This window comes from Sciurus carolinensis, chromosome 17 (genome assembly GCF_902686445.1).
Source record: "Sciurus carolinensis chromosome 17, mSciCar1.2, whole genome shotgun sequence".
Taxonomy (NCBI): domain Eukaryota; kingdom Metazoa; phylum Chordata; class Mammalia; order Rodentia; family Sciuridae; genus Sciurus; species Sciurus carolinensis.
The window spans coordinates 21,447,237-21,462,290 of record NC_062229.1 but is presented as its reverse complement, the minus strand read 5'-3'; the positions used below and the strand labels follow the sequence as shown (position 1 = coordinate 21,462,290).

The following is a 15,054-nucleotide window of genomic DNA, read 5'->3' as shown; positions in this document are numbered from 1 at the left end:
ACACCTGGCAGGACAGGACGGCAGCCGGGTGTGGGGGCAGCTCAGTGCTGCCCTTCCTGCACCAGGATCCACTCCGGCTGAGAAGCCTGCGGGTCCCCAAGCTGGGGTCTTGAGGATGAGGCCCTGGAAGGGAAGAGTGGGGACCCGGCCCTCCCGCTCTGCCCCAGCCCATCGCCTGGCCCTGGCCTCCCCTGGGCCGTCTGCCTGGCGCCTCCAGCACCTCCTGCCTCCTGCGTCCACGGCCCCTTCCCATCCCTCTGGCCCGGCTTGAACACCAGCTCCTTGGACAGCAGCCCCCGCGCCCTGGGACTGGCCGCCTGGCTGCAGCGAGCGCTGGACCTAGCTCTGCCCCCGAGGTGGGCAGGGCCTGAGACCCCTCGGGGACACTGGTGGCTCTCTGAGGGGCAGGGGCTCTGGCTAGAGGAAGGAAGACCCATCACATGGCCCCACAGTGAGGCTCCCAGGGAGTCCCTGGTGGGAACAGGTGGTCAGTGCAGAGAACAGGACCCCCAGTCTCCGTTGCTCCTGCTGGGATTTCGTAATGTAATAGAATCCTCAAATACAGCAGGGGCCCAGGGCTACTAAATGGACTGTCTCCCGGCCTCCTTGCTGCTACACAGGGCTGTGCTACACAGTCCATCTGTAAAGATGCAGGCAGAAGTGTCTGGGGAAAATCCTGGGGTATTTCCTGGAGGTGAATCTCCTTCTCCCCTTCCTCTTCCAGGGGCTGGGATATAGACACAATGGCTAGAGCACTAGCAGCCCCGTTGGACCATGAGGTAGACCCCACATGATGATGTTGGCACGGCATAATGTAGAAGGAACAGGGGTCCGTAAGTTTGCGACATTGCTCCATCAGTCCTGGCTGCCCTCTCTTCAGAGAAAGAAATGAACCTCTATTTTGTTTAAGCCGTAACTTCTGAACGTTATCTGCGTGAATACCACGGGATTCATTTCTTCCCCCAACATCACTCCCCTCCAGCAGAGGATGCGGAAGTTGCAAAATACAGACCACTGTGGACCATCAGTCAGCAGGGAGACAAAATAAACACAGTGACAAAATTGTGTGATAATAAGGATCAGGGACAAGGGAGCGGGAGGGTGGACACGGCCAGGGGCCTGGAGGGGTCCGGGAGGTGATGTTGCATGAAGACCTGGAGGAAGCGAGGGCCCATGGTAGGCAAAGAGCTGCAAACAAGGGCCCACCGGGCAGCAGGCACAGCACATGCAAAGGCACTGGGGTTGGCATGTGGCTTAGCAGGGATGGGGATGGCCATGTGCCCAGCAGGGCCCTCACGTGAGGTTCTCACACCCATCTCCCCTTCCCTCCACCCTCAGCCCCCACCAGCCTCCGCCTCCTGCTGCTTCCCTCCTGCTCTGCTCCCTGCAGCTGTTGTTTCTCCCGCTGGCGGATTCCGCTCAAGCCTCCCCCACTTCCTCACATGCACATCTGAGTGACCACAGGGACAGATGTCAAAGGGAACTTCACTTTCTGTGGTTCCGGCCTCCCTGCCTCCTGCACGGCTGCCTCCAGATGCAGTTTCAATTCCCACCAAGCACTCAGCCTGCAGTGCCCCCAGGACCTCTCGACCCCACACTGTGCCCCATTTACACGGGGCTGAGCAGCCCGTGTGCCCACCGGCCTCCTGGGTGGGGTCCTCGGAGCTGGGAAAAGCTGCAAGTGGGGGGAAGCACGGCCAGCTTGGGGCAGACTCAGGTCCACCGGTGGCCTCAGGTGCTAAGCAGACCCACAGCGAGCCAGTCCAGGGGACACTGCAGGCCTCGCGGGTGCCATCAGCACTCTGGGGGTGTGTGGTGAGGTGGAACTGAGTCCCCCGCAGGACAGGTCCACGTCCTGACCCTGAAACTTCAGGTGACATGATTTGCAATAAAGGTCCCTGCAGAGGTGATTCCTTGGGGTGGTCCTACTCCAACGACTGCTGTCCTTTCAACAACAGGAGGCAGGGGGGCAGGTGGCGCAAGTATGCAATCCCAGCTACTTGGGAGGCTGAGGCAGGAGGATGGAGAGTCCAAGGCCAGCCTGGGCAACTTAGCGAGGCTGTCTCAAGACAAAATCGAAAGGGCTGGGGCGCAGCTGGTGGTGGAGCGCCTGCCTGGCATGTGCGAGGCCCAGGGTTCAATTCCCAGCACTGCAGAGAAGGAAGAAAGAGCAGGAGAGGACAGACAGACAGACCCAGGGCAGAGGCCGTGGGAAGACAGAGGCCATGACTGGAGCCAGGCGGCCCCAAGCCCAGGGGAGCCAAGGATGAAGGTGGCAGTCACCAGAAGCAGGAAGGGGCTGGGGTGGAGCCTCAGGGTCCTCGGAACCAGGGTCCTGGACCTCGCCTTGGGATTTCCCACGGCCACAGCCAGGGCAGACCAGCTTTCTACGGTCCTCGGTCACCCAGTCTGCGGAACTTTTTATGGCCACACCAGGAAGTTCCACCACAGTGACCTGGCCCCGGGGATGGTGGGCCCCACCCTCTGCCAAGGGGACAGGGCTGAGGGCTGGGCTCCCAGGCCGCCGTCATGAAGGACCACGAGACAGAGGGGGCTTCGCAATGCTCCTTTAATGCCCAGGTCACCCGGCGCCAGGGCGCATGGGCTGAACCCCACCAGGCCCAGCTGGCGGCAGATCCCTTGGCTTCTGCAGCACCACGTGGCTTCTCCGAAACGCAGCCCAGAGCGGTGGCCAGCAGGGGCCCAGCCCCGGAAGGTCCTGGCGCGCTGGTCCCCTGGTCCCGGCGGCGTCCCTCTGGCCGGCTACAGCGTGGAATGCTTCTCGAAGGGCACGGACAGGAGGCGCGCGGCGGCCTCGTCCAGGAACCAGCGCAGCGTCCCCGTGTGCGGCTGGACCAGCGCGGCGGGCAGCGGGTGCTCCTCGCGATCCTCCAGGATGCGCTGCGAGGAGAGGGCGGGGGCCTGAGACCCAGCGGCCCAGGGCCGGTTTTCCTGGACCGGCTCGGGCGGGAGGGCGCGAACCGGGCACCCTGGGGACGGCCCCTGGCGCCCCGCGCACCCCGCCTCCGCCGACGGAGCCGCTCCTCTCTCTTCAAACCCTCCCGGTGCGGGGTGCTCCCCGCTGGGTCGCGCTGCAGCTCAGGAAGTGTCGGCGTTTGGGACACTGGATGAGGGACGCTGCGCCGAGGCCCTGGACGTGGGGCCGCACCCTTCCCAGCCGGCCAGCCTGCAACGTCCCGGGCCTTCCCGCCACGCCTGTGAAGGCTGGGTCGGCCCCTTGGTCCCGCGGCCACCAGCTCAGCATTCCAGCTCGGCAGGCCGAGCGGGTCCTGGGCTCTGTCACCGCCAGCTGGCTGTTAGTATGGCCCCTCGGCGGCCCTGGGTCACCTGCACCGTGTGCACTATAAAACCTTCACGGGGCGGGGGCCGGGCTCCCGAGCGAGGCCTGGGTTCCATCCTCACCCCGCCCAGAAATCAATCAAATACAGGCCCATCAACAGCTGAAACAAACCTTTATGGGCAGTAAAATTGGAACTTTCTAGAACTCTTTTTTTTTCTTTTGACTTTTGAGCCCAGTCCTTTGCAAAGGTAACCCCTCTGAGCTGGGGTGACGTGGGGCAGGAGCCGTGCGGTGCTGGCCCTGACCCGCCGTGATGGCTGGGGGCTGCGGACAGGGCTGCGCTGGCCACACCCCGGGCTCTGTCTGCAGGGTCCTCCCACCAGCGCGCGACCCGTTCCAGAAAAGAAACGTGTCGCACAGTCCAGACTTCTTCCTCTGTCAGTTCCCTACCAGCACGGCGTGCCAGCCGTTCGCAGGGCGGGGACCCGTCTCTGGTGTTCTATGGCCCCCAGAGACCTCTGCAGGCCACAGGGGACGCGCCCAGCTGCGAGCAACAGCGCACGATGGATCTCGGTCCTGGGGTTCTGGCCCACTCTTGGTGGATACTGGGGACACCTGTGCTGCTGCCTGCCTGCCAGGCTGCGGCAAGCTGTGTATGCCCTTCTGCGACAGCCGGCGGGGGCGCCCCTACTCTCGCCAAGGCCCGGCGAAGCAAGTCGCTGGCCTGAGCTGCCACGCCTAGCTGCCCCTGGGAGTGGCCACTGAGCAGGAGCCACCTGGACCCGCCCTCGAGCGTCCCTGGGAGGAGCCCCTCCCACCCACCCTAAGGCGGGAAGGCTGGGGTGGAGGCCTCGCTGGGCAGCCCTGGCAGGGCGCTTGGTGTGCGCACTATCCAGAGTCCACACCTCGAAGCCAGCACTAAGCCACCTGGGGAGGGCCTCTGGACTCCACAGCTTTTATTTTTACTTATATATTCCAAAAATATTTCTAGTGTATTCTATAGTTGTTCATTGGTCTGTTCAATGATGATACTTAAACATTTTAAAAAATTACTGACAGCTTATTTTTAATATTTTTATTTTATATTTTCTTAAAATGTTATTTGTAACTATATCTCATCTTATTCCTAATACGACTATTTCTTCTATTATTTTTAGCTCTGCCAAGGGTTTGTCCATCTTTTTGATCTACTTAGACTTTAAAAAATATTAATCAACCTATCAATTTCTGATTTTAATGGCACTTACTCCTTCTGCTAACTTCGCTTAGATTTTATATCATTGCCCTCTTCCTAATTTCAGAATAAAGCACTTAATTTTTTTCTACTGTTTCCTGTTTAATAATTTTAAAAATGCACTTAAGTTCTGGAAATGGTAGCACACACCTATGATTCCAGCAACTCACAAGGCTGAGGCCAGCCTCAGCAACCTAGTGAGACCCTGTCTCAAAATAAAATGGCTGGGGACATAGCTCAGTGGTAGGGATTCAATCCACAGTACCACCAAAAGATTTTTTTAAATTATGCATTTAAGTTGGGGGTGGTGGCACATGTGTGCAATCCCAGACTTGGGAGGCTGAGGCAGGAGAATTGCAAGCTTGAGGCCAGCCTCAGCAACTTAGGCCCTTTTCAAGTTAGCAAGACCCTGTCTCAAAATAAAACATAAAGAGGGCTGGAGATGTGGGCCAGTGGTTAAACACTCTTAGGTTCAATCCCTGATACAGAAAGCAAACAAAAAATATGTACTTAATGGCATGAATTTACCTCTGAGTACGGCTTTGGCCACACTATTGGATTTCATTTTCTGTGTGTTAATTCCTAATCAGCGTGTAATCACAACTTGGATTTTCCCTTTGGCTCAAGAATCAGTGAATTATCTTCAGATCTGATTTTTGTAGCACGACAGTGTTTGGGGTCCTATTCCATCCCTGGCACCCGCGACCTTCCCGGGGCTGGATCCTTGGCCGTTACCTTCAGAACAGCAGCCTTGCCTTCTCCCGTGGCCACAAAGATAACCGTTCGGGCTGCATTCAGCACAGGGAGTGTGAGGGTCACACGCTCTGGAGGTGGCTTTGGGGAGTCACTGATGGGGGCCACAATCTTCTCTCGCTCCTGGGGGAGGAAGGCCCATGGAAGGGGCAGAAGGAAAATGTCACTTCCCTGCCTGAACACCAGTGCCCACCAGGCCGGGTCCAGCCCTCACCACGCGCTCCTAACGGTCCTGTGGCAGGCTAGTTAGGGTCCCCCTTACTTTGCAGAGATGGGGATGAAACCCAGGGCCTGGCATGTGCTAGGTCTCGCTCTACCGCTGAGCTGCAGCCCCAGAGCCGGGTCCCTGTTTTAGGGTGGGTCATCCCCGGCTCTGCAGGGCTGGGCCAGGGGCTCCAGCCACCACCTCCACCACGGGCACCTCCCTCTGGAAGCTCCAGATGCCGGGGGCTGGGGACACAGGCTGCTCTCACCTGCAGGAGGGGGTGGTCTGGAAAGAGCGAGCAGGTGTGGCCGTCAGGACCCACCCCCAGGATCAGCAGGTCGAATACCGGGATGGCGTCTCCTTGGAAGGCCTGGGCGGGGGAGACGTGCGGAGTGGCGAGGGGCTCGGAGCAAGCGGAGGGTCGTCAGAAAGAGGGACGGAGCCCCCCGCCCTCTAGGCCCCCAGGTTGCAGGCTCAGGCTGACCCGCAGGGACGGGATGTCTCAGTCGTCCGCACTGGACAGGCTGGGGACCCCTGGCGTCCCTGTTCCCTGAGTGAGTCTGGCCACCACTGGCTCAGCCCTGTGGTGAGGCGCCACACGCCACCCTGTGATGACCGAGCTGCACGTGGCAGAGGGGACCACACCCCCGGGGCTGCAGCGCACGATGGGCGTCCGAGCCAACACCCGGAGCCTCCGGGACACCTGCAGCTGTGACCCAGGAAACAGTGCCTGTCTTGCTTGGGATCCAGGAGATTATGATCTGAGGTTCCACTTTTCACCTGTCCGACCAGTCAAGGGTCCGGGTCTGGGGACATCACTGTCCCCAAGATGTAGGGACCTGAACCCACCACTGGTGTCAGAGGCCAGGCACCCTAGATTCCTCAGTGTGGGGCGAGTCCCCTGTGGTTCTCCTCTGTGGAGCGGCCCGGGCCACCTCTGCCTGCCCACGGTCGCCAGGGCTGCCGGGGACGCACCTGCCTCAGCTTCTGGGCATAGTCCTCGGCCGCCGCCTCCACGGGCAGCGCGGGGTTGATGGTGATCACCTGGCCGTCCGGGATGGGCAGTCTGGAGAGCAGCTGCGTCTGTGGCAGACAGAGGGCCAGTGTCATCCTCAGGGGCTGAGCACCTGGATCCCCCGCCAGGCCTCCTGGGCCGCACTGTCACAACACCCACCTCCATACAGGGAGACCGAGGCGCGAAGACACTACTCATGGCCAAGACCAGATCCTGAGCCCGGGCAACAGGCCCCTGGGCAGCGGGGTGCAGGGGTTAACCGGGGCCCCAGCTGCCCTTGGGGGTGGAGCAGGAGGGTCCCCGTGGGTGGGGGGAGTGGCCGTCCTGGGCCAGCTGGAGTCACAGCGTTCCACCAGGTCCTTCAGGTCCATGGTGACGGCCCGGCCCTGGCCTGCAAGCACCCGGCCACACCAGGGCCTGGTTTCAAGCCTCCAGGGTCCCCAGCCCCGAGAGCCACCAGCCCCGAGGCCCTGCCGGCCTTGCCCCCCTCCTCTACCCCACCTAGGAGACTCGTGCTCCCACGGCTCCCTAGGGCCCCAACCCCGCGGGCGCACAGCGCCACCCTGGCCTGCGGGGTCGCAGGGCTCCCGTGGTCTCCCAGCGAGGCTGCCCAGACCTCAGATCTGCTCCAAGGGCCAACAGTGACCCTCCCGCAGCGTCCTGGAGCCTGACCCTCAGGCCGAGTCAGCTCGGCCTCGGCAATGCTGAGTCAGGCCACAGAGGAAAAGCTGAGGGGTGACAGCCCTCCGGTGTCCCCAGGGCAGACGGGGAGGGAGGCAGGGACCCAGGACCTGCCAGCCAGCTGCCAGCCAGGGCCCCTATGGAGGGTAACAGGGAGTCACGGAGGGCGTGTGAGCGCTGGAGGGCCGTGGTCAGAGTTACTCTTGGAGGGACGTCCCTGCTTCGTCCCTGTCTAGCCTATTGAACTGCTGGGACAAAACAGCGCGGTGCGGCTTGAGGACAACAGACCCGACCGCTCACGGTCTAGAGTGCGGGAGCTCCCGTGTGGGGAGGGCCTGCAGCAAGGGACCAGGAGGTCTCCGAGTCTCTGATGTGGGCGTTCGTCACGCCCCAAGGCCCCGTCTCCTAGGGCCACCACCTGGGTTGGGATTTCAACCTGACTTTTGGGGACATAAACATTCAGGCCACAGCGGTCCCCACCTGCGCACACCCTCCTGGGCCTCGCTGAGCAAAGCCAGCGGGGGAAACGCTCACGCCCCACTTCTGTCACCTCCTTTCAGTTCCTCCCTCAGCACCCTCACCCTCAAGGTCAAGGTCATGGTCATGTCGGCTTCAGGCCCAGGGCTGCTGCTCCCTCCCCGGGGCTGGGCTAGTACCCCTCCTGGGGTGGCTTCGAGCCAGTGATCCACAACACAGTGGATACAGAACCCAGAAGAGGGGCAAATTCTTGGGGCCCTTGGCAGCCCGGGCTCCCCATGGCCCCGGCTGAGGCCAGGTGGCTCCTGAGCCCTTTACTCCATCCCCCACATGGCCGGCTTCTCTCAGTGGTCACAGGCACATGGTGCCCCACGTCAGGACTCCGGAGCGGGGGCTGGGCGTCAGGTTCCTAGAAACACAATGGCCCGCCACCTGGCAGGCTCCTTCTGAGTGTGCCCAGGAGGGCAGCCCAGGCTGATGCTCCACAGCAACAAGGCCAAGGCCTCGCGGCAGAAATGCAGAGGCCTCGGGGAACCAGGTACACAGGGTCCCTCCTCGAGGAGAGAGATGCCTCTGCACCCTGAAGAGGGGTGAATGGTGTGCCTCCAGAACTCACGTCCACCTGGAACCTCAGAATGTGATCTTGCTAAGAAACAGGGTCATAACTGAGGTGGGGGGCCTGCCTGTAATCCCAGCTACTTGGGAGGCTGGGGCAGGAGGATTGCAAGTTTGAGGCCAGCCTCAGCTGGGAATGAAGCTCAGTGGGAGAGCGCTTGCTTTGCATGTGCAAGGCCCTGGGTCCACCCCAGTACTACAGAAAAAGGAAGAACCAGGTGTCACTGCAGGTGTAATGGTTAAGACCCCTTCATTCTGGACTGGGCTGACCCCAAATCCACTTAGAATGACTGGCGTCCCAAGATGAAAGGACACACTCAAGGAATGAGAGAAGGCACTGTGAAGACAGAGGTGGCCGTCTGGAGGGAGCTGCTGCCAGCCAAGGGACCCTGGCAGGAAGAACCCTCCCGGAGAGCTCCCGAGGTCGCGTAGCACTGTGACCCTTGATTTCAGACTCTAACCTCCAGCCCTGTTGTTTGAAGCCTCCCAGTTTGTGGTCATTTGCTACGAAGCCCTAGAGAACCAGCAGAAGCAGCCCTGACAAGGCCTTCATGTTGGCAGTGTCCCCTTGTGCCCGCTCGCCCATGGCCCACCCCTGCAGCCGCCCGGGCCTCAGTGCCTGGTTTCTCCCTCCTCCGCTGCACGCCATGGTTCCCGCCTGCCTGTTTTCTTTGTTCACTGGGTGGCGGTGCCTATCCTGCTTCAGCCCTGGGAGGAAACCGCCCAGCTCCCCACAGCGCCCTAGTGTAGAGCACAGGCCCCCACAAAGGGGACACTCGGTGAACATCCACATAATTTCTCTCTTACTGCTTTGTTACAGTTTTGTCTCTTAATTTTAAAAATGCAAAGTTTTTAAAAAGTTATACCAGGAAAGGAACACAATCCACAATCCATTTTTTGTTTTGGTACCAGGGATTGAACCCAAGGTACTTAGCCACTGAGCCACATCCCCAGCCTGTTTTTTATATTTTATGTAGAGGCAAGATCTTACAAGTTGCTTAGGGCAATTGCTGAACTCTCGAGCCTCCTGCCTTAGCCTCCCAAGCCGCTGGGATTACAGGTGTGCACCCCTGCACCCAGCAAAACCCACTTTTTAAGGAAGCTCTTGAAGCAGACACACAGAAAGGGGGACACTGAGTGTGGCTCCTACCCACTAGACATGGGGCAGGTGCTATCTGCAGAGTGGGACTGGGCAGGTTCAAACCTGGCTTTCAATCTCTAGCTGATAAAATAATAATAGTAATAATAATAAATGCTATGAAAAATTGGGCAAATTAAAAAAAAAAACCTCACTTTCCCTTTAGTTACTATGTGACTTGGGCAGGTAAGCACTCCTGTTCTGGCCTCAGTTTTCCCACCTGTGAAATGGGTACAATTATAGCTCCTGCCTCGGGCTATGAAGGGAGGAATGAGTCCGTGAGTTGGTAAACATATCCTCATTATGAAAAGCAGACAGAAAGGCAGCAGCTCAACGTTGTATGCAAAGGGCACAGGCCGACAAGATCAGGGTCCTGAGGCTTTTGGCTAAGTCCACCCTGTCACTCCTCCCTGGGCCAGGTTCCCCATCCAGGGAAGATGAAGTGCACTCAGATGCCCCGGAGGGGCCTGGAAGCAGACCACGGCTCCTCCGTGCCTCAGTTTTCCTGTTTGTAAAACTAGGGGCCTGGAGCCCCACGCCAAAGATGACCATCGGAGCAGCAAACTGCTCGGAGCCCATGGAGAACTAGTCCGGATTACGGATGAGGAACCGAGGCCCAGGTTCCACCGGATCCCTGATGCCTGGCTCTTCCCTCTCCTCACTCCAGGCCGCGGATTGGGTCTTGTGATACAGTGGCCCACTTCCAGCTCCCTGGTCATGCTGTTCCCTCTGCCTCGTCACACTGGACCACCCGCGTAGGAACTGAGGGTGGTGTAGCCCAGGTGGGAACTCAGGACACCCATCAGGCCACAATGATTGCAGTGGGCGTGGCGAGGCCCTGAGCGACCCCACCCCGGAGGCGGGGCTCAGACGGTGGGCGTGGCCCTCTCGGAGTGACCCCCGGCGGCCCCCGTAGCCGAAGTGCAGGCGGTGGGCGCAGCCCTCTCGGCGTGACCCCCGGCGGCCCCCGTAGCTCTCACCCGGTAGAGGCCGTACGTGCTCTCGGCGTGCTCGAAGGGCACTAGGCGTTCGTCGCAGAAACCCAGCGTCCAGCGCGCGAGGCTGGCGGGCCCGGCGGGGGCGGCGGCGGCGGGCAGCTCCCGGGCTAGCATCGACACGAGGCTGCCGCCCGACAGGCCTAGCGCGAAGCGGCCCCGGGCCCCTTCCAGGCAGCACGCGGCCCGCTGCGCCACCAGCTGCGCTAGTGACGCGCCCAGTTCCTGCGGGCTCGAGAACACCGAGATGAGGCCCGGGGCGGGCGCGGCCATGGCGACGGCGGGGCGGCAGGGAGACGGAAGGGTTCCCGGCCGCCGTCAGTGCGCCTGCGCGAGGGCCGACCCGCCACACCTGTCTGAGTGCTTTGGCTGGTGTGTGCTGCGCACATGCGCAGTTCCGCAAGTGAAGCCCCGACAGGGAAGGGCGAGGCTTTCCGTGCCGCTCTGCGAGTCTTGCGAGTTGTGCCTGAGTCCTTGCTTGGGCGGAGCTCGGAGGTGGTCCTCACGTCTCCTGTTATGTGGGGGGGCCCAAGCGGAACCCAAAGATGGGGACACGGTATTGGGATGGCCCGCGGAGATTCGGGAAGGTTTCCTGTAGAAGGGTGTGTTTTGGTGGACTTGAAGTTGGCACACCTTTAAAATTATTTGTCTTGTTGCTTTGTTGTCTCTTCTAATTAAAATATAGCTTCCTGGGCTGGGGAGATAGCTCAGCTGGTAGAGTGCTTGCCTTGCAAGCACAAGGCCCTGAGTTCGATCCCCAGTACCGCAAAAAAAAAAAAAATAAATAAAATATAGCTTCCTAAGAGTAAGGACTTTAGTTTTGTTTTGTGCATTGATGCCTGGCAAGCCTCCCGAACTGTCTGACACAATGTAGGAGCTGAGTACGTCCTTGTTGAATTGCTTTAGCAAACACGCTGGAGCTGCTGTGTCCCTCCAAGGACCCAGGAAGCCCTCCAATCTGCTTGCACCTAGGCGCTCCCACACTTGGGTAAGGGGGCATATCAGGGGCAGAGGGCTGGGAGGCCTGGTGGGTATAGGGAGTGAGTCTACTTCCGGTGGCGAGGTAATTCAGTGGAGTCTAGTTATGTGCAATGAGACTCAGTACATTTTAAAATCAGTATCAAATTTACCTTAGCATCATAGAGAATAAAATACTCGGGAATAAACTTAACAGAAGTGGAAGACCTATACACTGAAAATGAAGATTTCACTGAAGAAAGTTAAAGATGTTCTTAAAAACTGAAAGATATCCCATGTTCAAGGATTGGAAAATAATAAGATGGCAGTACTCCCCAAGTTGATGTATAGATGCAACATAATCCTGATCAAAATGCTAACTTATTGTAGAAATTGAAAAGCTGGTCCTAAAATCACAAGGAATTCCAAGGATCTCCCAAATAAACAAAATTGGAGGACTCACGCTTCCTGGTTTCTAACTTACAAGCTACAGTAATCAAGACAGTGTGGTATTGGCCCAAAAATAGACATGTAGATCCGTGATCAATGAGTACAACTGCAACAAGGACCAACTCCCTTCACTTTGCCTGCAGTTGGCTGATGGGTAGCTAAAAGTAGGATTAAAGATTTGGCATCTCTGCCTCCATATTGCATCTGCTTCTTTTGCTCTGAGTTACCTTGGGTTCCGGGAACAAGATCCTATCTCACTGATAAACATCTTGAGAGGAGCTGAAGTTATCCCCCAGGCAACAGCAACTTTCTGATTGTGGATAAGGCTCTGCTTGACCAACCTTGAGATAATGATGGACAGTCCACACCTTAGGATCATCTGCTTTGGCAGCTGTGAAAAGCCTCCAGCTGTGCAAACCCCAAATGCTTGCCCTCATTCCCCTTTCTATAGAAACTCAAGTCATTGTCAGCCCCTTGAAGACAGTGCTAAGGACAGGAGTCCCCTTGTCTTCCTGGGGTAGTGACACTGATTAAAGTCCATTTCACACCTTTCTCCATTACCTTTTTAAAAAAAAATTTTTTTTAGTTGTAGATGGATATAAAAGACGCACATGAAAAGATGCCCTGTCCTTGAGCCATTGAGGAAATGCACATAGAAACTGCTGAGACACCACCCTCGCCATGAGGATGGCTAGGATCAAAACGGCAGATGTAAGTGCTGCCGAGGATGCGAAGACGGTCGGTCGGGACCCACGTGCACTGCAGGGGGAGGGTCAAGTGGGGCAGCCACTTCAAAAGCAGTCTGGCCCTTCCTCAAAGGTTTAAGTGTGAGCGTGTGGTCCGCATGTCTACACCTATGTGTACACCCAAGAGAATGTTCACAGCAGCATTATTTATTTGTACTGAGAATTTGCTTTCCTACTAAGCCACATTCCAGCCCTTTTTAGTTTTTATTTTGAGATGGAATCTCACTAAGTTACCAAGATTGGCCTCACACTTGCCATCCTCCTGCCTCAGCCCCCAAGTGGCTGGGATTGCAGGTGTGGGCCACCACATCTGGCACAGCAGCGTTATTTATAATAGTCAAAAATGTCAACCACTGTCCATCCCCAGATGAGAGGGTCAACAGAGCACGATCCATGCACACAGCGGAACATTACTTAGATGTAAAAAGGAACAAAGCCCTGCCACAGGCTCCAAGGTGGGTGTATTTTGAAAACGTGATGCTGAATGACAGAGACCAGACACGAAAGGTCACATAGCGTGTGATTCCATTGGAGTGAAGTGTCCAGAACAGGCGAATCCACAGAAGCAGAAAACATTAGTGGTTGCCCGGGTCTGGCGGGGGTGGGGTGGGGCGACTGCTAATAGGGACAGGGTTTCTAAAGATCGATGAATTACTTCTGCAATGAAATAGTAGTGATAGGTGTACAACTTCGTGAATGGACTTAAAGCCTTTCAATTATTCATGTTAAGAATATGAATATTATGTGCGTGGCTATTTCAGTTGGAGAAGTACATAGAGGTGAGAGGGCCGAGCCCTCGGGCGGAGAGAAAGTACTTCACGGCTGTGGAAGATGGCAGAAGCCGAGGTGCAGAACCCAGGTGCAGGCTGGGCAGCCAGCCGAGGTGGAAGGAGTCTGATGGTGACCTTGGGGGACTAAGCCAGAGCCCCAACTCTCCTCCACAGGCCTCACTGCCCCCTGCCCTCCCTGGGCGCCCTCTCCAGCAGCTCCTCAGCCACCTGCTGCCCAGGCCCAGCTCTCCAGTGGCCTGAGCTTCTCCTCTTCCACAGGTGCAAAGATGCCCTCTGTGCACATCATTCCAGGGCCTCCCATAAAGAAGGGGCGTGGGCGAGGTCCTTCTGGTCCTGGCTGTCTTCTCCACCTTAAGGGGCCTCGGGGCGACTCATGGTGTGTCTTGTTTTCAACGGGCAGATCAAAAACTCCCAGAACTCTCCAGGATAGGGAGCAGCGCAGTGGGGGACCAGGGCTGGGCTTGCAGGAGGTCCCGGGTTCATCCCAGCACTGTAGCACTGCCAGATCCAAACCAAAACTGAGCACCAAGCCACAAGGAGGCACAAGGAGGCGGACGTGCATTTTGCTATGTGAAAGCAAAACCTGAGAAGGCCACAGGCTCTTGGTTCTGCCATGGAAAAAGCAAGGCTGGGAACAGTGACAGACCAGCGCTGGCCAGCAGGAGAGGAGAGCAGCTGAGCTCTGGGGACTTTTAGGGCAGTGGAACCGCTTTGCGTGATGTAGGCTGAGTGTCCCTAATTCAAACAATGAAATCTGAGAAGCTCCAAAAATTAAAAAAGAAAAATTTTTTTTCTTCTTTTTTGGCGTGAGCTGCAACCCAAGGCCTCATGCGTGCTAAGAGCCTGCTCTACCACTGAACTACCTCCCCAGATCCCAAACCCATGACGTTTTGAGCACAATTATGCCACAGTGGAAGTTCCACACCATGAAACTTTGTTTCATGAACAAAATTGTTAACAATTTCAGCTGGATGCTGTGCCCTCCGCCCGCCCGCTGGTAATCCCAGCGACTCAGGAGGCTGAGGCAGCAGGATCCCAAGTTTGAGGGCAGCTTGGGCTATGTAGAAGACCGTCTCAAAATACAAAATAAAAGGGTTGGGTGTGGCTGAGTGGTGGAGCACCTGCCTAGCACGGGCAGGGTCTGGGTTCCTTCCCCAGCCTGTGTGTGTGCGCGTGCGTGTGTGTGTAAAATGATGTTCAGGCTGTGAACGTATAAGGTGTTTATAAAACCAAATGATTTTGCGTTTAAATTTGGGTCTCCTCCCCAAGATATTTCTTCACGTATATGTAACTATTTCAAAATAAAAAAATATCCAAAATCTGAACGTTCCTGGTCCCAGGCGTTTCAGTTAAGGGACATTCAACCTGCACTCTAATGGTGAAAATATGACATGGTGCATTTGTTGAAGCCATAGAACATCCAACACCGAGTGAACCCTGATATAAACCCTGGACTTCATTTATAATAATAATGTGCCCACATGGTCTCTTGGATGGCAAGTGTACTGCACTGCTGCAAAGTGTCAGTAGAGGGAATCGCTGAGTGAGGCCCGGGGTCAATGGGAACCCTGTATTTTCTGTAAACCTAAAAACTGTTCTAAAAATTAGTCTGTTAATTAAAAACACTAAATTAGAGCTCAGGCTGGGGCTGTATCTCAGTGATAGAGCACCCGCCTGGCATGTGGGAGACCCTGGG

The 15,054-nt window shown here is 57.2% G+C and overlaps 1 protein-coding gene across 1 annotated transcript; it reads right to left on the bottom strand.

Moving 5' to 3' along the window:
• Positions 1-2,555: 2,555 nt before the first annotated feature.
• On the bottom strand, positions 2,556-10,744 carry Pgls (6-phosphogluconolactonase). Its single transcript, XM_047530180.1, has 5 exons — positions 10,400-10,744; positions 6,469-6,576; positions 5,762-5,863; positions 5,271-5,411; positions 2,556-2,901 (listed from the first exon to the last, which is right to left on the bottom strand). Exons 1-5 carry the CDS (start codon positions 10,685-10,687, stop codon positions 2,764-2,766), a joined length of 777 nt encoding a protein of 258 aa, XP_047386136.1. The 5' UTR covers positions 10,688-10,744; the 3' UTR covers positions 2,556-2,763.
• Positions 10,745-15,054: the final 4,310 nt, after the last annotated feature.

Coding starts and splice junctions, on each gene's coding strand:
- Pgls (XM_047530180.1), bottom strand. CDS start 10,687: ATGGCCGCGCCCGCCCCGGGCCTCATCTCGGTGTTCTCGAGCCCGCAG. Junction 6,577..10,399: donor GCACGTACGGCCTCTACCGG/GTGAGAGCTACG, acceptor TGTCTGCCACAG/ACGCAGCTGCTCTCCAGACT. Junction 2,902..5,270: donor GCAAGGCTGCTGTTCTGAAG/GTAACGGCCAAG, acceptor CTCTCCTCGCAG/CGCATCCTGGAGGATCGCGA.